At 45.0% G+C, this 21,807-nt stretch overlaps 1 protein-coding gene across 1 annotated transcript; it reads right to left on the minus strand.

Moving 5' to 3' along the window:
• Positions 1–441: 441 nt before the first annotated feature.
• On the minus strand, positions 442–21,015 carry FUNDC2 (FUN14 domain containing 2). The gene is made up of 5 exons (XM_061137249.1): positions 20,857–21,015; positions 15,396–15,546; positions 8,801–8,876; positions 4,857–4,988; positions 442–2,140 (listed from the first exon to the last, which is right to left on the minus strand). Exons 1-5 carry the CDS (start codon positions 20,987–20,989, stop codon positions 2,063–2,065), a joined length of 570 nt encoding a protein of 189 aa, XP_060993232.1. The 5' UTR covers positions 20,990–21,015; the 3' UTR covers positions 442–2,062.
• Positions 21,016–21,807: the final 792 nt, after the last annotated feature.

Consider the following 21,807-nt stretch of genomic DNA (forward strand, 5'->3'; position numbering starts at 1 on the left):
TCTTCTCCAACACCACAGTTCAAAAGCATCCATTTAGAGGCTCCCCTAAAGGCCTGGGAGGACTCCATTAAGTGCCACCAGCACTGTGCACCAGAGCCCTGCCACTCTCCAATGTCAGCACCCACTTGGCATGGCTACCGGTGGTGGCCCCACACAGTAGGCAGAAGGCCAGGCCATTCTCACTGCAGTATGATGAGGGCAACCTGTAATACTGACCTCAACCGTACCAGGGACAACAGGAAAACCAGAGACAGGCCACCCACCCCCACCTGCAACCCAAAGGGGCACAGGGCACTTCAGTTAGCTTTGCAGCCCCTGTATTCCATTGGCGTGGGTGGGGTCACATGAGCCTAATAATGGATCTATGTATTTATGATTTTTAAGAAGAGTTCTTACTGTTTAAGACACATACCAAAATATAATAAAGGGACACATCTGGTATTTGTTTCAAAGCCACTGATAAAACAACCTGTATTTTGATGATCATTATAGGTGGGTGGTGGGTCCATGGGGGTCACTGTACTTTCATATATATTTGAACATTTGTATGTTTACATATGTCTGAGCATAAGAAAAAGTGAAAAGTTTTGAGTTCTTATACAAAAATATAGGACAATGTGGCTCATACCATTATGATTTGTATATAATCCACATGTTACAAGCGAAACTACTTAATGTTGCCTTAAAATATTACAATAAGGAGAAAAATGCAAACGGATGAATTCTAAAAAATTCCACACATCCGCTAGTAGCTACAATTTCCAAATTCAAGTTAAAAAGCAAACATTTTAAAAGGAGGGCATTGAAAACATACATTTTGCAAGGGATCACCTACAAGTTTAAGAATTCCAAGTTTTCAGCATTCTCAGAACTTGTCAAGTCTCAAAAATCCTGCTGATCACTCCATTTTCCACATACTTTTCTATGACCTCATTACTCATATATTCAACAGACTGAGTATCTACTAAGTGTGTGACTCCATGTATACAATGGTGAAGACACAGCCTTGCCTTTCTGCACTGGATATTCCAGATATGGTAAAAGGCCATTACAGAAAAATGACTGATTTCTAAGGATGGGTGTGTGTATAAACTTGAATTCTAAAGATAAGTTCAAAGAATTGGGGTCATCATGAGACAGTAGATACCTTTGATGCTACTGTTCTAAATTTTTAATGCTTGGAAATGCCACTGTTTTAAAACTCTGGATAAAGAAATAGAATTGACACAGAGGAGCTACCGGTTACCCCTGACATTTTGACCGGAAGTAAACAAAAGTTCAAAGCTTTAAACCCTTTCTATTAAATAAACACCCCAGAGCTTCTTCCCTCTTACACCTAAAGTCACTTATTTTACCATCAATAAACCTTTGGAAACAACCATTACCCTGTGTAGTGGAAAACATCCCTAGATAATATCTGAATGCCTTTAAATGATTCACTAAGTCTGACCATCCTAAATGTTATCAACTGCTTGGTTTCCCCAAAGGCCTTCCCACCAAACACAGCTTCAGCTCATCGTATGTCACTTTAGGACAAGGTCATTCCATATTCGGATTTTTCAACTGTCGCACACTAAGAGTAGTTCTCTTTCTGTAATCTCAAATCTACTAAAACAGAAAGTAGACACCACAATTGCAAAATCTTTCATGCTTAAAGGCCAGTGTATTCAGTTCCTTGCCATGCAAAACTTAATGAGGTATCTTATATGCTTGCGATGTCTTTTCCAAATCAAGTGTGGGGCAACCTTTGAAGATCCACTTGGCGTTGTCATCTTGTCCTATGTTCTGATAAGTATCTTACGCGAGAAAGGAATATACTTGCTGACCTACAGATTAGTCCCGGGGGAGTGTGCTAGATAAGTGCTAATGTCTACAGTCTCTTCCATTGCCGTCAAGCTCACAGTGGGGCCGTTCCCAACTTGAATCACCAGATGCCTACAGAAGCCACTCAGATACGCCATGGCAGGGAGGAGGAAGAGGAGGAGGAGTTTGCTGTCCTAGGGTGGAGGGAAGAGGCTGCTGGTTGGCAAAGCCAGGACTAATGGTGGTGAAGTCATTCCCTCTAGGACGCCATGCCCAGCAGAAAGCCTCCAAAAAAGCCACCAGTCACTAGAACGTTCTTCTTCACAAATGACACCACCTAGGAACAGAAGACAGCACAGTGGATTACTCAGCTGAGAATGCTGTTATCAGGGAGGACGAGGATCTGAAGGCGAGCTGACGGGTCTTAGGCTAAGCTGCTGGCAGAGGTCTCTCCTCCCAACCTGTCCACACGTTCCTCCCACCCACGATCTGCTGGGTCTAGCCAGACACCCTCCTCTGAAATTGGATTTTTTCTCCAATTCCCACAGCTTCCTGCCTCCGGTGAGAGGTCCCGCCTGTTTGAGACTCGGAGCCCTACGGCTCCCGCACGTGTCCATGACTGACCTCCATCCCAGACCGCACTTGGCTGAGTAGGGCGGATGGACACCCTCTTCTCCCATGTGCAAACACCACCTTAGAAAAGTGTTCACCGAGAACACACCCTGCAGCCTGGCTTACTTATTTCCTGAATCTAAGTACCCCCTCCCTGGCCCCCTTATTAGAGGCACTGTCTCTTGCCATCTGCCCTGGGGCGGGGGGGTGGGGATGAAAACAGTCATACCATTTTATGAAATACCTGTGTGCATTCATGCTCTTTACTAATGAACCTCAACTTGCTACACCTTGGCTCTCAACCCCACCATCCAACTGCAACTGTTCACATTGAAATCCCTGATGGCCTCCTGGTTGCTACACACTGATCCCAAATATGAAAATGCGCTCACTGCAAGAACAGCCACCCTCCCTTGGAAGAGGAAAGCAAAAACTCGGGCAATGAATGAACCAATTCCAAACCTTCTGGTTAGTTTACAAGTGTTCGCTGTTAAGTCACCAGGAGGTTCTAATCAAACATGAACAATATTATTTTTTATTGTATACATTCCTGTATCATTAAAGAAGCTTTTGATAACCATGCATTATTTTTGTACATGTCTGAATAAAAAAATAATTTAGAAGTGAAAAAAGTGCAACTTTCATAACCTTGAGCTTGAGGGGGATGGAAGGGGGAAGGACTATCTAAGTATGTGAACCCCCACAAAGGCCACGTGCCACTCTGGGCAATGGATAGCTTCGTTGTTTTCATTTGTTTTTCCATTTTACTGAAGTATAGGTTTTCTACAATGTTTGGCAAAGTTAGACGCAGCAAAGTTACTCAGTTGTGCACATATATTCTTTTTTAAAATATTCTTTCCCATTACGGTTTATCCCAGGAGACTGGATGCAATTCCCTGTCCTATACCATAGGCCTGGGCAGGTACCCATTCGATACAGTTTTTAATAATCTGTAGCTGCTAATCCCACACTCCCCTTCCCTCCCCCATGAGTCTGTTCTCCCTGGGAATCTGTCTCTATTTCATACAGATATTCCTTTGTGTCATATTTCAGATTCCACTGATAAGTGCTATCATAGGGGATTTTTCTCTTTCTGACTTACTTCCCTCAGTATGATCAGAGTGGCTGTAAAACATATGTCCTCATCCTCCTCACTTCCTAACAAGAACTAGTTCAAGGGATGACCAACCCACGTATGTGCCTGCATCCCCAATAAAACTCACCAAACCTTCTATTGGTCCTTGTAGGTTTACCCTTTGAAATTTTTCTCTTTCTGACTTACCTCCCTCAGTATGATCATCTCCAGGTCCATCCGTGTAGCTGCAAATGGCCAAATGTCATTATCTTTTATATCTGAGTATAATGGACAGCTTTGGCCAAGCACTTACCACCACACAGACCTGTCTGTTCAGTATTTTCATATTCTGCTAAGTCATCTATGCCTTGTCTAACTACTTTCCAACTTGCAAACATTTGCTGATGTGGTCCTGGTCACTTGGGTCCTTGCAGAATTAATCAGGCACCTTGATCCTGGTCTACTTCCTCCAGTTAAGTGCCTTTACTTATTTGGGGTATTTGAGAACTTTCTAAAGATCATAAAGACCTAACAAAATATAATACATCTTCCAAAACAGACAGTCTTCTCCTGTCCCTCCAGTATCAGCCAATATAATCTGACCTGATTTTGTACGCAGATCAGGGATTAGCAAACTACAGCCCAAGGGCCAAATTTTATTTTAAATAAAATTTCAATGCAACACAGCCACACCCACCTGCCTACCCATCGTCTCTGGCTATTTTCATGCTACACCCTGGAATTCAATAGTTGTGACAGAGACCACGCAGCATACAGAGCTGACAATATGTATCATCTGACCCTTTACAAAAAAAGCTTACCAACCCCTGGGCTACATATTCTGGACACTTCAGAGATGGGTATGGACCCAAAAATATGACTCAAAATGATCAGAAAGGTCAAGTTGCTCAGTCGAGTCTGACTCTTTGGGACCCCATGGACTGTAGCCTACCAGGCACCTCTGTCCATGGAATTTTCCAGCCAAGAGTACTGAAGTGGGTTGCCATTTCTTCTCGAGGGGATCTTCCCAACCCAGGGATCGAAACCGGGTCTCCTGCACTGTAGGCAGATGCTTTACCATCTGAACCAACAGGGAAGCCCATCAAAATGATCAGAGTGGCTGTAAAACATACGTCCTCACTTCCTGACAAGAACTAGTTCAAGGGATGATCAACCCACGTGTGTGCCTGCATCCCCAATAAAAGTCACCAAACCTTCTACTGGTCCTTGTAGGTTTACCCTTTGAAAATGCCTCTGAGGTAAAGATAATCCATCCCAGGCTGACATACGGGTATGTCGTCTCCATTTTTGTACAGACAAAGTTGTCTACACCCTTAGGCTGCACAGAAACAAAATGAAGTCTCACCTCCTCTGCTTTGCTCTTGACCTCTGTAGGTATCTGGTTGCTCTTGCGGATCTTCAGCTGTTCTTTGGCCTTTTTCATGTCCTTCTCTACACGCTGCCAGTCCACTTTGATGTAGCCAGTATGGTTTGCAAGCTTTAGTGTCAAAAATGACCGCAAAAGAGGAGAAACACAGGCTGGTTATTTCTCTTGTTCAGAATAAATTACTAAAATCCTTTATCAAAAACCCTTCTGAGTTTCTATTTTTTCGAGACATATGCCATCCAGGTTTTGGTACGACCATGATATTCGCTCCACAGCTCCTCATCATCCGTCCAATGTGCAAGGCCCAATGCCTGGCACCAGAAATCAACAGATAGGCCTTCAATGACTACTGGCAATTCTTTTACCTTAACTCTTACCCATCTCGATGAAGTTCTGAGTTAGCTTAAAAAATACAATGGTAAATGAAAATCAGAACTGTAAGTAGATAGATAAGGTAAAGAAACTTTAAAGCCAACATAAGCTAGACTTTCTTGACCACTTGAACAGAGCAAGGCTGTCAGGTAGGAATCACTTCTGCTCAGAAATCTTCTAGAACCTGGCCCCACAGAGACTCCTCATGAGTGATTTCTTTTAAGCGGCACAGAGAGAAGCCATTCAAATATACCTACAGAAGATGACTACTTCCCTCACTCAAGACAGGCACACACACAGACTCAGTGGGAAGTATTTCATCACTAACGTGAGAACAGGATAAAACTGATTCAGGCATGACTTTTCCTGATGGACTAGTATTACCCAGGGAACAAAAAGACCGCCAACCCTCCAAACATAACACTTCTCTCCTTCCAATTTTGGATATGATGAATTGTACCTCTCTGGATAGCTTAAAATATCTGAAACTGAAATTCTTCTCCACTGTCTAGTCTTCTCCTGCACTGTTGCTCGCCCTCAAGTCTTTTAGTTAATGGCACCTGCCAACTAATCTGTCACCCAAACCAGGCTGGAGGAAGTATTTGCAGTACCAGTCAATAAAAAAAAAATTAATACTGATAAAAAGTAAGATTCTTTTAGAGATCAGTAAGGAAGAAAACCCACTTGAAAAACAGAGAAAAGGCAACTCACAGAAGACAGTGGCCAACATAAGGGAGAAGTTCAACTTCGTAAGTAATTAAGGAAATTAACATTACAGTTAACAAGGTACCATAACTTTTTATCAGATTGGAGACAGATAAACTACTGAAAATACAGTGCTGGGAAGGAGATAGGGAATGGACATTCCCCGCCACACTCTTCCTGAGAGGGTTAACCAGCAGCCTTGTAAGAGAGTGGTTTGGCTATATCCAGATGTAAGAGGCATCCAGGTGAGAAAGGAAAAAAAAAAAAAACTGTCACTAATTGTTGACATGTTTCTCTATATAATTTCAAAGAATCCAACAAAACCCCACAATTTTTACACCCCCAAAAGTGAATGTAGCCAGGATCTACACTATAAGATGAACACACAAAATCAACTGCATTAGCAATGTTAGTTAATGTTAGCAATGTGAACTGGAAATGGGAAATAAAATTTAAGATTTTACAAGAGTTGCAAAATAACTGAATACTAGGTGCAAATCTACACAAAAATCATACAGGATATCTCTATGCTAAAAACGACAAAATGTTGAAGAAAGAACTCAAAGACGACCAAAATAAATGGAGGAGCAGGCCATATACACAGAATGGAAAACTCAACATAGAAGTGATCAGGCCAATGAAAGAAAGTCAAAGTCACTCAGTCGTGTCCAACTTCTGCGACCCCATAGACCATAAAGTCCATGGAATTCTCCAGGCCAGAATACTGGAGTGGGTAACCATTCCCTTCTGCAGGGGATCTTCCCGACCCAGGAATCAAACCCAGGTCTCCCTCATTGCAGGTGGATTCTTTGCCAACTGAGCTACCAGGGAAGCCCCAGATTAGGCCAGAGTTACTGCAAACCCAACCCCAGCAAGATATTTTAGAGCTATCTAAACAAGCTGCTTCTCAATCTGTATGAGAAGACAAAGAAATTAGAACAGCCAAATCACACTACCTGATTTCACAACAATCAAGACAGTGTGATATTGGAGAAGACACACAGAAGAGATGGACACAGAGATTAATAGGCCAGAATAAAAAGAACAGAAACAGAAAACACAATCAAAAAACAGGCAAAAGACCTGAATAGATACTTCACCAAAAAGGAGCTCTGGACAGCAGATAAACACATGAGATGATGTCCAACATCAGGAGTTGTATCATTCTGAGTCCAATCAAGAGAACTTTAGGACTAAGGGTGAGTGGTTGAGCAAAGGCAAAAGAGCAAGGCAAGCTCTTATAAGGAATAAAACTGAGCCATAGATGGACAAGATTTATACGGAAAAAAAATAATAAAATTCTAGGCAAAGATGCTACAGAAGACCAAAAGAAATGGAGAGACAGTCTGTGTTCACAGCTAGATGATACAGTCTCATAAAAGATTTTAATCCCCCCCCAATTTATCTATATGGTTCCCATGCAATTCCAATCAAAACAGAAACAAAATCTCTGAAAGGAATTCACAAGCCTGTCCTAACATTTAAATGGGAGAAGCGAAGGTACAGAGGCCGCCACAATGACCCTGAAGAATAGGTGCAGGAACCCGTCTCGCCAACTATCAAGGACCAGCAAAGCAGAGAGAGTCCAATCCACCCACAGATGAATTCGCACATATGATAGAGGCAGTGGTACAAATACTGGGAAAAGGAAGACATTTGCAAAAGGTGGCTAGGAGAGTCATCCAGAGACAAGAGAGGAACCTGGATCCTTATGTCAAACGACAAGCCCTGTTCTCCCAACACTGTGACTACCCTGGTGACGGACCCCAATGTCCCACCTGCCACACGGTCCGTGATCACCCAGGAAAGATAATGACAAGCCCCTCCTCACTCCTTCCTGTTTCCTTCTGGGTTGTCATCATCCTTCCTTCCTCTCACCCCTTTTGACACCAGGACAGTGACAGCTGAATCCCTGTGCACCCTGACCCATCGGGAAAAGTCACTCGAATTGTGACTCTCACATGGGACTACCCTGCTAAAATGGGACCCCAGCACAAGTCTACGAACTATGGCTCCTACAGAGCAGGCATTCGCCAGCTCAGCTGCACCTCAGAAGCTGGAAAATATTCCAACAGACCAGCCTGCCGGTGCTGGGCTGAGTCGCTCAGTCCCGTCCGACTCTTTGCAACCCCATGGACTGCGGCCCACCAGGCTCCACTGTCCATGAGGGTTCTCCAGGCCAGAACACTGGAGTGGGTTGCCCTGCCATCCTCCAGGAGATCTTCTCGACCCAGGAATTGAACCCAGGTCTCCCACACTGCAGGCAGATACTTTATCAGCTGAGCTACCAGGGAAGCCCACAAGCTCTGAAATCAGATGGAGGTTGGCAGGCCAGGCCCCAAGCCTTGGTGTTGTATCAAACGCCCAGGTGATTCCAATGTGGAGTCAGGTTTGCAAACCAAGTAGACAGGGGTGGCCCCAGGGAACCAGTAGGCAGTTGTTCAAATACAAACTCTAGGCCAAGGGACAGCACAGACCATCTGACCGTAATGTCATTTAGCCCTCATGTCTCACCAGCTTAGTGTCTAAGAATAAGTCAGATCACAGGGCGCTTACATCACACTGGGGATTTTTGAAACCACACCTGCTTCATCTTTCAAGCAGTCTTAAAAACCCTGGAAGGGAGAGATGATAAGGAATACATACGCATGTTCCCATGTTATAAATGACAAAAGAATCCATCTCATGATACTTGATGAAGTTTGACTCAAAAGGTCATCAGCCTTTCAAAAAGTGCGTGAAACCATTCAGTGTCACAGAGCCAGGGCTAGATTGCACCTCCCCCGGCTATATTCCGAATGGGCAAGGGGAACAGCCAAGCATCCAGGAACATTTCCCGTACAGACCTGAAGCAGAAAAAATCCACCTCCCACAGCCGTTGCAGCCAGTTTTCCAACCTTCTGGAATATGAAACCCGTGCACCTACAAAAACCAAAGGAACCAGCTGTCAGAGAAGCACACACGTGGACTTCTGACAACATTCATGTCTTACCTTGGGACGATCCGGCCAACTTCCTGCTACATAGGACATATAGCCAGTCCCCTCCAGAGGGAGGAAACGGCAGAGACTTGGAACTCAGAAAGACCCAGACTGAGATCTTGGCTCTACCTACTTTGTTCTGTGGTCTTGAGCAAATCCCTTTATTTCTTTTTTAACAGTTTTTTATTTTAATTGGAGGCTAATTACTTAATATTGGAGTGGTTTTTGCCATACATTGACATGAATCAGCCATGGGTGTACATGTGTTCCCCATCCTGAGCCCCTCTCCCACTTCCCTCCCCATCCCATCCCTCTGGGTCATATCCCAGTGCACCAGCCCCGAGCACCCTGTCTCATGCATCACACCTGGACTGGCGATCTATTTCACCTATGGTAATATACATGTTTCAATGATATTCTCTCAAATCATCCCACCCTCGCCTTCTCCCACAGAGTCCAAAAGACTGTTCTGTACATCTGTCTCTTTTGCTTCTCACATATAGGGTCATCATTACCATCTTTCTAAATTATATATGTGTGTGTCTGTGTGTGTGTGTGTTAATATACCATACTGGTGTTTTTCTTTCTGACTTCACTCTGTATAATAGGCTCCAGTTTCATCCACTTCATCAGAACTGATTCAAAGGCATTCTTTTTAATGGCTGAGTAATATTCCATTGTGTATATGTACCAGAACTTTCTTATCCATTCATCTGCTGATAGACATCTAGGTTGCTTCCATGACCTGCCTATTATCCCTTGAAACGCCCAACCTGCATTTCTCAGAGAACTCTGGCGATGTGGTGGAGAATGGATTAGAAAAACAGAGGAGACATGCCCGGGGTCTGCACTAAGGCCATGTGATGGAGGGAAGAAAAACATGACTGTGTTTGAGCCTAGAGGACTCACATCGGAAATGGGACAGGATTCTGCCTCGAATGATGAAGCAGACAGCTGTGGTGTGTATTTATTTCTGCATTTGGCCTTCTCTGCAGCATGTGAGTTGTGGCATGTGAACTCAGTTGCTCCACGTGGGATGTACTCACCTGACCAGGGATCACAGAGTCTCGGCCACTGGCCCACCAGGGTAGGCCCTTTTCTTTTCATCTTTAAAATTAGTTCTGGAGAATAAAGTATAGGACACGTGTGGAATTTGATAAAGCAGTCTGTCAATGTGTCCCAGAGCCAGAATCAATTATATGAGGAATAAAAAAAGATATCCAGCACCCAGTAAGGTAAAATGCACAATAGAAAGTGAAAGTGAAGTCGTTCAGTCATATCTGACTCTCTGCAACCCCACGGACTGTGGCCTACCAGGCTCCTCGATCCATGGGATTTTCCAGGCAAGAATACTGGAGTGGGTTGCTGTTTCCTTCTCCAGGGAATCTTCCTGACCCAGGGATCAAACCTGGGTCTCCCGCATTGTAGGCAGACGCTTTACCGTCTGAGCTACCAGGAAAGCCCTGCTATCCAATTAAAATTACCAGGCGTGTGGAGCAGGAAAAAAGGCCCATAATGAGGAAAAAAATAACTCAGCTGAAAGCAAGCTAAAAGTGGCACCAAAGATACAACATGGACAAAAAGAGCAGTTACTCTGACTGTAATTCATGTGTTCAAGAAGCTAGAGGAAAGGCTGTATATAATAGGTAGGGACAAGGAACATATTTTGCCAAGATGAAAATCAAACTTCTAGAGGTGAAAACTATAGTGTCTGAGATAAACACTATGCTTGATCAAATTGCCGTTTAGATCAATGTAGAAAAAAGATCAGTAAATGTGACATAACAATAAACACTATCAATGTGAAACAGAAAAATACATGAACATGCCTGTAATACTGAACTATAGTTATACACTGGGGAAAGCTGGAGGATGGGCTCTCTCTGGGTTATTTTTAACAAGCACCCATGAAGCTACAGTTATTTCAAAATAAAAACTTTTTAAAAACTTAAGTGTCAGTGAACCACAGGAAAATTTCAAGCAGTGTAATATCTGTCTTATTGGGAATTGTTGAAGGATAGAAAAATATTTGAATAAATAATGAGGAAAATGTTCTAGTCTATATCCAGTAAAAAATATCTTGCAAAAAACAAAGATGAAGACCTTTCTCAGATACACAAAATCTGAAAAACAAATCATCACTAGCAGACCAAAAGAACAAAGAATACTAAAAAGAAATCTTTCAGGCAGAGGAAAATGATACCAGCTAGAAATGCAGATACACACAAAAGCATGAGGAGCAAAAGAAACTGTGAGAGTAAATTGCAAGGTTTCATTTTCATTATTTAAAAATATGTGGTGGTTTAGTCGCAAGTGGTGTCCAACTCTTGCGACCCCAGAGACCCTGCCAGGCTCCTGTTTAAAAATGTAAGAATTAAATATTCAATGAAAAATAATAAGAATGCATTATAGATTAATAACATATAAATGTTAAATGTATGACAATAAAAAAATAAATGTATGACAATGAAAATCAAGGGTAAAGGAGTTAAATGGAAGTATATTGTTATAAGAGCACCACAGTCTATGTGAACTGGTATTTCTCTTGATGACAGACTCTGATAAATAGAAGATACATCCTATAAACCCTAAAGCAACCACGAAAATTACACAATGAAGAGACATAGCTAATAAACCAAGAAAGGGCATAAACAGAATTACAGGCTTCCCTGGTGGCTCAGCTGATAATGAATCTGCCTGTGATGTGGGACACCTGGATTTGATCCCTGGGTTGGGAAGATCCCCTAGAGAAGGGAAAGGCTACCCACTCCAGTATTCTGGCCTGGAGAATTCCAGGGACTATAAGTCCCTGGGGTAGCAAAGACTGAGCCACTTTCAGTTTAACTTTTCATGTGACTCAGCAGCAGCAGCAGAACTAAGCACAAAGAAAACTGGACTTCATCAAAACTAAAAATTTTGTCCATTAAAGGACATTATCGCACTTCCTTGGAGGTCCCATGGTGAATGTCCAATGCAGGTGATATGGGTTCAATCCCTGATCCAGGAAGATTCCAGATGGCACAAGGCAACCAAGCCTCTGTGCCCAGAGCCTGGGAACTGCAACTAGAGAAAGCCCGCACACAGCAACAGAGATCTAGTACAGCCAATTCAATAAATCAAATTTTCTAGAAAGGACTTTATCCAGAAAGTAGAAAGACAACTTAATAGAATAAAATGTCTTCATTCAGGTCTGCTGCTGCTGCTGCTGCTGCTGCTAAGTCACTTCAGTCATGTCCGACTCTGTGCGACCCCATAGACAGCAGCCCACCAGGCTCCCCTGTCCCTGGGATTCTCCAGGCAAGAACAATGGAGTGGGTTGCCATTTCCTTCTCCAATGTGTGAAAGTGAAGTTGCTCAGTCGTGTCCAACTCTTAGCGACCCCATGGAATGCAGCCCTGGCAAGAGTCAAATATCCCAAGCAAAGAATTCTTACAACTGAAGAACAGAAAGACAAAACAACTCCATTTCTCCAGATCAGAGGCAGAGATGGCCAACACACACATGGAAAGATGCTCAATATCAGTAGTCACCATGTCAGACCCAGATCACGCTCACTACGATGGCTATAATCATTTTTTTTTACTTGAGAAAACAGTGTTGGTGAGATGTAGCTGTAACAAGGAAAGCAGTCCCAATGCACACTGCAACATGAATGAATATCAAAAACATGCTCTCAGGGAAAGCCAGACACAGAAGATCACACAGTGTATGATTTGATTTATTTTAAACCTAGAGAGAGGCCATGGTTACACAAAGCTGTGAATGGACTAAATGCCACTGAATTGTACACTCTAAAAGGTCAGTTTTCTTTTGGGTAAATTTCACCTTAATTAAAAAACATATATATGGGTATACACAGTATACCTATGTTTATTACACACACACACCTGATCCAAAAGAAAAGAATACCATGATGATAAATTTAAACCTGATAATAAGGAAAATAAACTTAAATGTAAACAGCCTGTGTGTTAGTCACTCCCTATGGACTGTAGCCCACCAGGCTCCTCTGTCCATGGGATTCTTCAGGCCAAGAATACTGAAGTGGGTTGCCATTTCCTTTGCCAGAAACCATCTAATAAGCACTCTAATTAAAATGAACAGATTGTCAAAGTGGAATGAAAAAAGGAAGACCCACCTACATGCTGTCTACAAGAAACCTGTTTTAAACATACAGACTCCACTTTCCTGAACCTTGCCCCACGTGGCTCTTCCCTTGGTTGATTTTAATCTGTATCCTTTTGTGGTAAAAAATTGTACCCATGAATAAACCAGCTCTCGGTGAGTTCTGTGGATCCTCCAAGGCAACTGTCAAACACGAGAGTAGTCTTGGGGACCCCCAACTCTTCAAACCAGTGACTCTGGCAAGGCTGCAGGGTGCAGGATCAATATACAAAAAGGAATTACATTTCTGTAATATAAGTGATGAACCACGATTCATAGCAACATATACAAAAGCTAATCAAAACAGATCACCGAACTAAATGAAAAATCCAAACCTATATATCGTATAGAAGAAAACACAGAAGAAACTTCTGGTGACCCTGGATTAGGTAAATATTCTCAGACATGACACCAAAAGCCACAGCTATAAAAGAAATAATTGATAAGTGGTATTTCAAGATTAAGATCTTCTGTTCTTTGAAAGATACTGTCAAAATAATAAAAAGCTATAAAGTAGAAGAATATACTTGCAAATCATGTATCTAAGACTTGCATCCAGAATATAAAGAAATCTCACCACCCAGTAGTGAGAAAAAATCAACTTCCCAATAAAAACATGTAGAAAATATCTAAGCATACCTCACCAAAAACAGATGGGATAGTAAAAACAAGCCCATGAAAAAAATATTCAACATCATTATTCATCAGAAAAATGTAAATTAAAAGTACAATGAGATATCACTTCACAGCCACTAGGATAGTTGTAATAAAAAACATATTATGCCAGAAATAGACTGAAAGACATAGAGAACAAACCAGTGTTTACCAGTGGCAGAAGAAAGTGGGAAGGGACAAGATAGGGCTAGGGGATTAGAACTGCTGCTGCTGCTGTTCAACTTGATAAGCAACCAGGATATATTGTACAGCACAGGGAAAACAGAGCCATTATCTTGTCAGAATTCTTACATTATCTTGTAAGAATGGAGTTTAACCAGCAGAAATACTGAATCACCACACTGTGCATCTTAAAGTAATACAATATTGTAAATCAACCACACTTAACAACAAAGACATTATGCCAAGTGTTAGGATTTGGAGAAACTGGAACCCTAATACACTGCTGGGGGAGACGTAAGACAGTACTTTAGAAAACTGCTTGACAGAGTCTTAAAAAGTTAAGACATTCACCTACTATGACTCAACCATACTTTTTCGAGGTATTTACCCACAAGAAATGGAAAGCATAAGGTCATACAAAGATGGGTATACAAACGTGAACAGCAGTTTTAGCCCCAAAGTGCAAACAAACCAGTATCATCAAAGGGGAATGGATGAACTATTTTATCCATACAGTGGACTAGTACTCAGTAATAAAAGGGAATGAACTAGTGATACACACAACAGCACAGCTGAACCTTGAAATTAGTGCTCAGGGAAAGAAGCCAGATTTAAAAAAAAAGAATACACACTGCATAATTCCATTCACATACAATTCTAGAAGATGCCAAGTGATCTACAGTGATTCAAAGCACTAACTATGTGGTCCTGGACAAGTACACCTTTCCAGGTCTTGTGAAGTGAAAGTCACTCAGTCATGTCTGACTCTTCGCGACCCCATGGACTTATACAGTCCATGGAATTCTCCAGGCCAGAATACTGGAGTGGGTAGCCTTTCCCTTCTCCAGGGGATCTTCCCAACCCAGGGATCAAACCCAGGTCTCCCACACTACAGGCAGATTCTTTCCCAGCTGAGCCACCAGGGAAGCCCAAGAACACTGGAGTGGGTAGCTTATCCCTTCTCCAGGGGATCTTCCCAACCCAGGAATCAGCAGGCGGCTTCTTTACCAACTGAGCTCTCAGGGAAGCCCCCTTTCTATGCCTTAGTTTCTATGAAATGATGATAAATCATAGCAATACCCATTTCAGAGTTTTTGTGAGCAGGAAATGCGGGATCTATATCCTTAAAATTGCACCTGGCAAGTAGTGAATACTATGTGTAACCATTAAATAGCACTTGACCATTATGTGTAGATGTATACAACATGTGAGGTGATCAATTGCACAAAAGTCAACGTGTTTTCATTGGTTACAGGAGATGGTTTCTATGACCAAAACACTGATCAATTTCACAAAAGTTAACATGTTTTCATTGGTTATAGGAGATGGTTTCTATGACCAAAACACTGATCAATTTCACAAAAGTTAATGTGTTTTCATTGGTTACAGGAGATGGTTTCTATGACCAAAACACTGCATTGTGCCAAAAACAGACACTGGACATCATTTCCATCACTTACCATCCAGTGACACCTCCAATTAACAGCTGGGTTGCCACACTATACTTTTCGGCTGAAGGCCCAGATTCCTGCCCAAACAGCGTGCGCCACCATGGCTGCTTTTTAGCAAGTTCTGCAAGGTCCAGTGACTCAAACTTCCCCTCAAAGTTTCCTACAAGAATTAAGATACTGCATAAGAAAACAGTTACTGTCACAATAAATTACTAACATTCCTACCCTAGATTAAGAGACATTTAAGGAAACAGAGACAGCTTAATAAGAACCTCCAAATATTTATCTGTTTTAAATAGCAAATTCGCTCAGGAATTCTGACCAGCAACTTTTGAAAATCAGATGAAAATCAACAAATATCTTGGAGGGGAAAAAAATCTCCACAATTTAGAATGAGTACTTGAATTTCTCCTCTCCAGCTGAAAAACCTCCAAAAGGACCCAGGAAAAACTGGTAGGAGAACTTAATCATGCCTCCTAAATGAAATGGATTTTCTTCAGTTGTCTCTCTTTTTCAGGAGTAACTCGATACTATTTAGTAGCTCAACAAATTCACAAACTCTCCGTATTAAGTGGCTGGCCACTGAAGAGAACTGTTACTATTGACCAGGCAATGCACTCAGAAATAAACAGGTATAAGTAAACCCAAGGAACAAAGCAGGTACAGAACAAAGTACAATTTGTTAACCCCATTTTATAGTTAAGAAGTGAAGGCTCAGAAGTTAGGTGATCTATGTACCCTCAAAGGGGGAAAAAGTTAAGTTTAATCCCTCTCTCTATAGGAAAATAAATTTCGTGAAAGAGGTACAAGAACTCTACACTGTAAATGACAAAACACTGCAGAGTGGCAATCTCAGGCAGGGGTCTGGGATCATCTATTCCATCCACACATACAGGCTGCATTGCTCAGGGTTAGTTTGGGCTTCCTTACCACCTGGTGGCTAGGGTCAGGGGTGCCTGTCTGAAGAAAGTGAGTAAGACAGTGAGGAAACTCAAGGGCTAGGCAGAAGCTTCATTATCATTTCAAACCTAGCCTCCAAAGCCATGCAGTGTTATTTCCACTTTATTCCGTCGGAGCAGTCACAAACTTCCACTCAAGATTCAAGGGGCAATATAAATAGATTCCAGTACTGCTGAGTGTCAAAGTCACACTGAAAAAAAAAAAAAAGCATGGGGGAATGCAGAGATATCGCTGAAATCACTGAGGAAAACACAATGTGCCACCAGTGACCAAAACAACTGTGGGAGAAAAAAAAATAAAGCTCAAAGCATTTGAAGACTTCTTACAAAGTTACAGTAACACTGAGGTAACTAATTTCAAGAGTTATACAACTACTCTATTTGCCAGTGCAGAACTGACGTAAGCATAGAAAAACCTACCAACGGAAGAGACTCCAGAGTCTAGAAGTAGACCTACACATATAGTCAGTAGGGATATGTGTTACTGTCAGTAACACGGCACAGAAGTTATTTACTAGGGAAAGAAAGTGTTCAACACATTGTGTGAGAACTACTAGGTATCTGTACTAATAAAGACAAAAGGTCACTCCTTGACACAATGCCCAAAATATAATTGAAGAATTAATTCAAGGCGGATCACATATCCCAATTTAGCAAAACCAAACTACAGACGTTTAAGGAACTGGATTTTCTAGGGCCTGCTGTTGTTCAGTTGCTCAATCCTGTCTGACTCTATGTGACCCCATGGACTGTAGCACACCAAGCTCTTCTGTCCCATGGGATTTCCCAGGCCAGAATACTGGAATGGGTTGTCATTTCCTTCCACCCAGGGATCGAACCTGCGTCTCCCACGTTAGCAAGCAGATTCTTTACCACTGAGCCCCCCGGGAAGCCCTGTATGGCCTAAGCAGTAGTTAAATGACAATTTTTCTTCTAATGTAACCACAACACATTAATGCTGTGTTGAAAAAGAAAATCTCTCCCTGGGTTAAAGAACATCACTGAAAACAAGCAAGAGTTTTTGAGTTTTGTTTTAATGTCATTTTATCAAGACCCTTAGCTCAAGAGGGGGCTCCAGCCCAAACGGGTCAAATCAGAGACAGTGAGTTCACCCAAAGTCACTTAGTCATTCAACAAACGCTGCCAAGCGCTATGTGGAAAAGTTAGTAGCTTTGCTTACCGGTGGGGGCAGAAATGATTACAGGATTAGTGATCATCAGTATGATAAAAACAAATTCCTACTGTCAACATCAAGGTTTCTCACCACAATTTCCTAGGTGCAAACACCTTATTCGCTACACGTTTTAAGTAAATTGAGTGCAGTCTGCTCTGCAGAAACTCCCTTATGGATACCAACACCTTGCAAGTGTTCATAACTCAGTCGTGTCTGAGTCTTTGTGACCCCGTGGTCTGTAGCCCACCAGGCTTCTCTGTCTATGGGATTCTCCAGGCAAGAACACTGGAGTGGGTTGCCATTTCCTTCCCCAGGGGATATTCCTGACCCAGATATTGAACCCAGGTCTCCCGCATTGCAGGCTGACTCTTTACCAACATCTTAGAGTCACCACAATTCCGTGGTATGCTGGGAAATGTGTAAGGATCGCGATGGGGTGGGGACAGGCTGGTGTGTCGTGCACACCCACAGCCAGGGCGTGACATCACTGAATTGTGACAGCACTGAATGCAGAGCTTGGGTGGGGGCAGACGTGTGTGTGTGTGTCTGTGTCTGTGTGTGTGTGCAGACTGGTGGGAGGGCAGACTGGTGTGTGTGTGTGTGTGTGTGTGGAGACTGGTGTGGTAGGACAGATGGGTGTGTGTGGGGGGCAGACTGGTGTGTATGTGTGTGTGTGCAGATTGGTGTGTGTCAGTGTGTGTGTACATACTGGTGTGTGAGTGTGTGTGTGTGTGTGTGTGTGTGCACGCACAGACTGGTGTGGGGGTCAGAGTGGTGTGTGTGTGTGTTGCACATGCACAACTAGGGTGTGACACGACTGAATTGTGACGCTACTGAATGCAGAACTGGGGCAGGGGCAGACTGGTGTGTGTGTGTGTCTGTGCGCGTATGCAGACTGGTGGGGGGGCAGACTGGTGTGTGTGTGGAGACTAGTGTGGTGGGATAGATGGGTGTGTGTGGGGGGCAGACTGGTGTGTGTGTGTGTGTGGTGCGGGCAGGGGGCAGACTGGTGTGGAGGGGCAGACTAGTGTGTGTGTGTATGTAGGCAGACTGGTGTGTGTGGGGCAGACTGGTGTGTGTGTGTGTGTGTGTGTGTGTGTTGCACAGGCACAGTAAGGGCGTGACATCACTGAATTGTGACGGCGCTGAACACGGAGCTGGGACAGAGGCAGACTAGTGTGTGGGGGGGGGCAGACTGGTGGGGGGGGCAGACTGATGTGTGTGTGTGAACAGACTGGTGTGAGTGTGTGTGTGCGCAGATTGGTGTAGGGGCATAGACTGGTGTGTGCAGGGGGCAGATTGATGTGTGTGTGTGTGTGTGTAAACTGGTGTGAGTGTGTGTCTGTGTGTGTGTACAGACTTGTGTGGAGTGTTAGACTGCTGTGTGGGGGGGGCAGACTGATGTGTGTTGTGTTGCACACCCACAGCCAGGGCGTGACATCACGGAATTGTGACGCTACTGAATGCGGAGCTGGGGCAGGGGCAGACTGGTGTGTGTGTGTGTCTGTGTGTCTTAGACATGCCCAGCCAGGGCGTGACATCACGGAATTGTGACGCTACTGAATGCGGAGCTGGGGCAGGGGCAGACTGGTGTGTGTGTGTGTCTGTGTGTGTGTCTGTGCGCGTGCGCGCGTATGCAGACTGGTGGGGGGGCAGACTGGTGTGTGTGTGTGGAGACTAGTGTGGTGGGATAGATGGGTGTGTGTGGGGGGCAGACTGGTGTGTGTGTGTGTGTGTGTGTGTGTGTGTGTGTGTGTGTGGTGGGGGCAGGGGGCAGACTGGTGTGGAGGGGCAGACTAGTGTGTGTGTGTATGTAGGCAGACTGGTGTGTGTGGGGCAGACTGGTGTGTGTGTGTGTGTGTGTGTGTGTGTTGCACAGGCACAGTAAGGGCGTGACATCACTGAATTGTGACGACGCTGAACACGGAGCTGGGACAGGGGCAGACTAGTGTGGGGGGGGTGGCAGACTGGTGGGGGGGGCAGACTGATGTGTGTGTGTGAACAGACTGGTGTGAGTGTGTGTGTGTGCAGATTGGTGTAGGGGCATAGACTGGTGTGTGGAAGGGGCAGATTGATGTGTGCGTGTGTGTGTGTAAACTGGTGTGAGTGTGTGTCTGTGTGTGTGTACAAATCTGTGCGGAGTGTTAGACTGCTGTGTGTGGGGGGCAGACTGATGTGTGTTGTGTTGCACACCCACAGCCAGGGCGTGACATCACAGAATTGTGACGCTACTGAATGCGGAGCTGGGGCAGGGGCAGACTGGTGTGTGTGTGTGTGTGTGTCTGTGTCTGTCTTGGACACGCACAGCCAGGGCGTGGTGACATCACGGAATTGTGACGGCGCTGAACGCGGAGCTGGGAAGAGGTGCGGGGCTATCTCCACCACATGGACACGACAGCTGTCCATAACCGAAGAGTACAGATAACAGTGAAAAATGGCAAATAATAAAGAAAGAATGAATTCTGAGTCCTTCCACTCTTGTGTTTTAAACAGAATTTCTGTAACCTTGTTTATATAAGTTTATAAAACTCATTCAAGTATATATGTTTATATGAGTTTTCAGTAATGGCTCTGTGAGGCAGTGAAAGTGAAGTTGCTCAGTCGTGTTCGACTCTTTGCGACCCCACGGACTGCAGCCCACCAGGCTCCTCCGTCCATGGATTTTTCCAGGCAAGAGTAACTGGAGCGGGTGGCCATTTCCTTCTCCAGGGGATCTTCCCTACCCAGGGATCATACCCAGGTATCCCGCATTGCAGGCAGACGCTTTACCATCTGAGCCACCATGGAAACCCAGTGAGACAGTAGTGAACTGAATATAGTCTGCAGCATTCACAGTGGGACAAGAAGCAGGACTTCAAAAGACTTGGTCCACTGTGTATTTGATTACAGGGACTCCGCTTTTTATTTTTCTGGGACTCCTGACTATGCAGACTACAGAGATGATTTCCAAGAACCGTACCCTATGTCCGCTTTCAAACCCATCAAAGCGCCAGGAGGGGCAGCCCGCACACAGAACGACCCGCCGGAAGTCTCCGGGTTCCCGACCGCTTCTGAGAACACAGACCAAAAGTTGCCTGGCCCAGGCTGCCTGGGAGGGGCCGGAAGGCGGAGGAGCCTGCCCCGCGCCGACCCCCCCCCGGAAAAGCTCGGCTCTAGCGCGGCCGCTGACCTTGGCCGGGCCCGGCCCGAGTCTCAGCGCTCTCCCCCGCCCCTGAGCCGAGCGGGCTCCTCGGGGCGGGGAGCGCGGCCTGGCCTGGGAGGCGCGGAGCCCGTCCCCTTCCGGAGCCCGGGAAGGCGGCTCCTCGCGGCGCCACCAGGGGCCCGTGCCCGCCCTTACCTTGACTGGCGGCAGCCATTTCGGCGAGCTCGTCTCGCGATGACACCCGCGGGGCTTCGCCGCGGGAGGACGCGGAGTGGCGCGCCGCCGTCTGCGCGAGCTGGCTTCCGGTACGTGGGGTACATGTTTCCATTCCCACGGCGGCGGCGGAAGAGGCCAGGCGGGGCGCGGGCTGTCCCCTCCCCTTCTCGGCGCGCTGGAGCGTCACAAAGCCCTGGGGGGCGGGGCTACAAGCGCCGTGGCCCCGCCCCCCGGAGGGCCAGGCCGCGCGTGCGCAGAAAGCCTCTCGCGGCCGTGCTGGCTCCCCACTTCCGGTCCCGCTCGCTGGTCGCTGGGAAGAGGGTTCCTTTCAGTTACCCGCTAAAGGTTACGTGGCGTTTCCCTTGCGAACGTTGCTTCGCTCCTTCCTTTACGAAAAAGTTCAAAGGTGGGCTTGTGGTGGTTATTCATGTCAACACTGACCACGTACTTATCACTGCCCCAGCCCCAAGCGACAATTGTCGCTGTGACTCCGTCCCAGTTCACGGCGACACCGCCTTGCCAGAAACCTTGCTTTTATTCCAATGCTTCCGTCTCGGCCCAAATGGCCCTCAGGGAACAGGCCACCTGCTTTCGTACCATTAAACCTGGTCCTCACGGCTGTGGCCAGAGATCACGACCCTCCCTTGCACAGAACCCTACCATGGCTCCCTAGAGCCTTCAGTGTACAAGTCACAGGCCCCTTACTGAAATGTAAGCTTCTGACATTTGCGCGTAAGGCACGCATGTAAGGCACGCATCCCATGACCATTGGCATTTAAAATTGCGACCTGGTTCATCTCTCCTCCCCCTTCTCATACTTTACTTTCTTCTGGGGCGCAGTTCTTAGTTCACCTGACATACATAAGGGACCCCTGTCTTACAGGTATTGCTTAGCGTCTCTAAGTTGATGGTTTTCCCTGCTGTGCACCC

The sequence above is a fragment of the Dama dama genome, chromosome X, assembly GCF_033118175.1.
Source record: "Dama dama isolate Ldn47 chromosome X, ASM3311817v1, whole genome shotgun sequence".
NCBI lineage: Eukaryota > Metazoa > Chordata > Mammalia > Artiodactyla > Cervidae > Dama > Dama dama.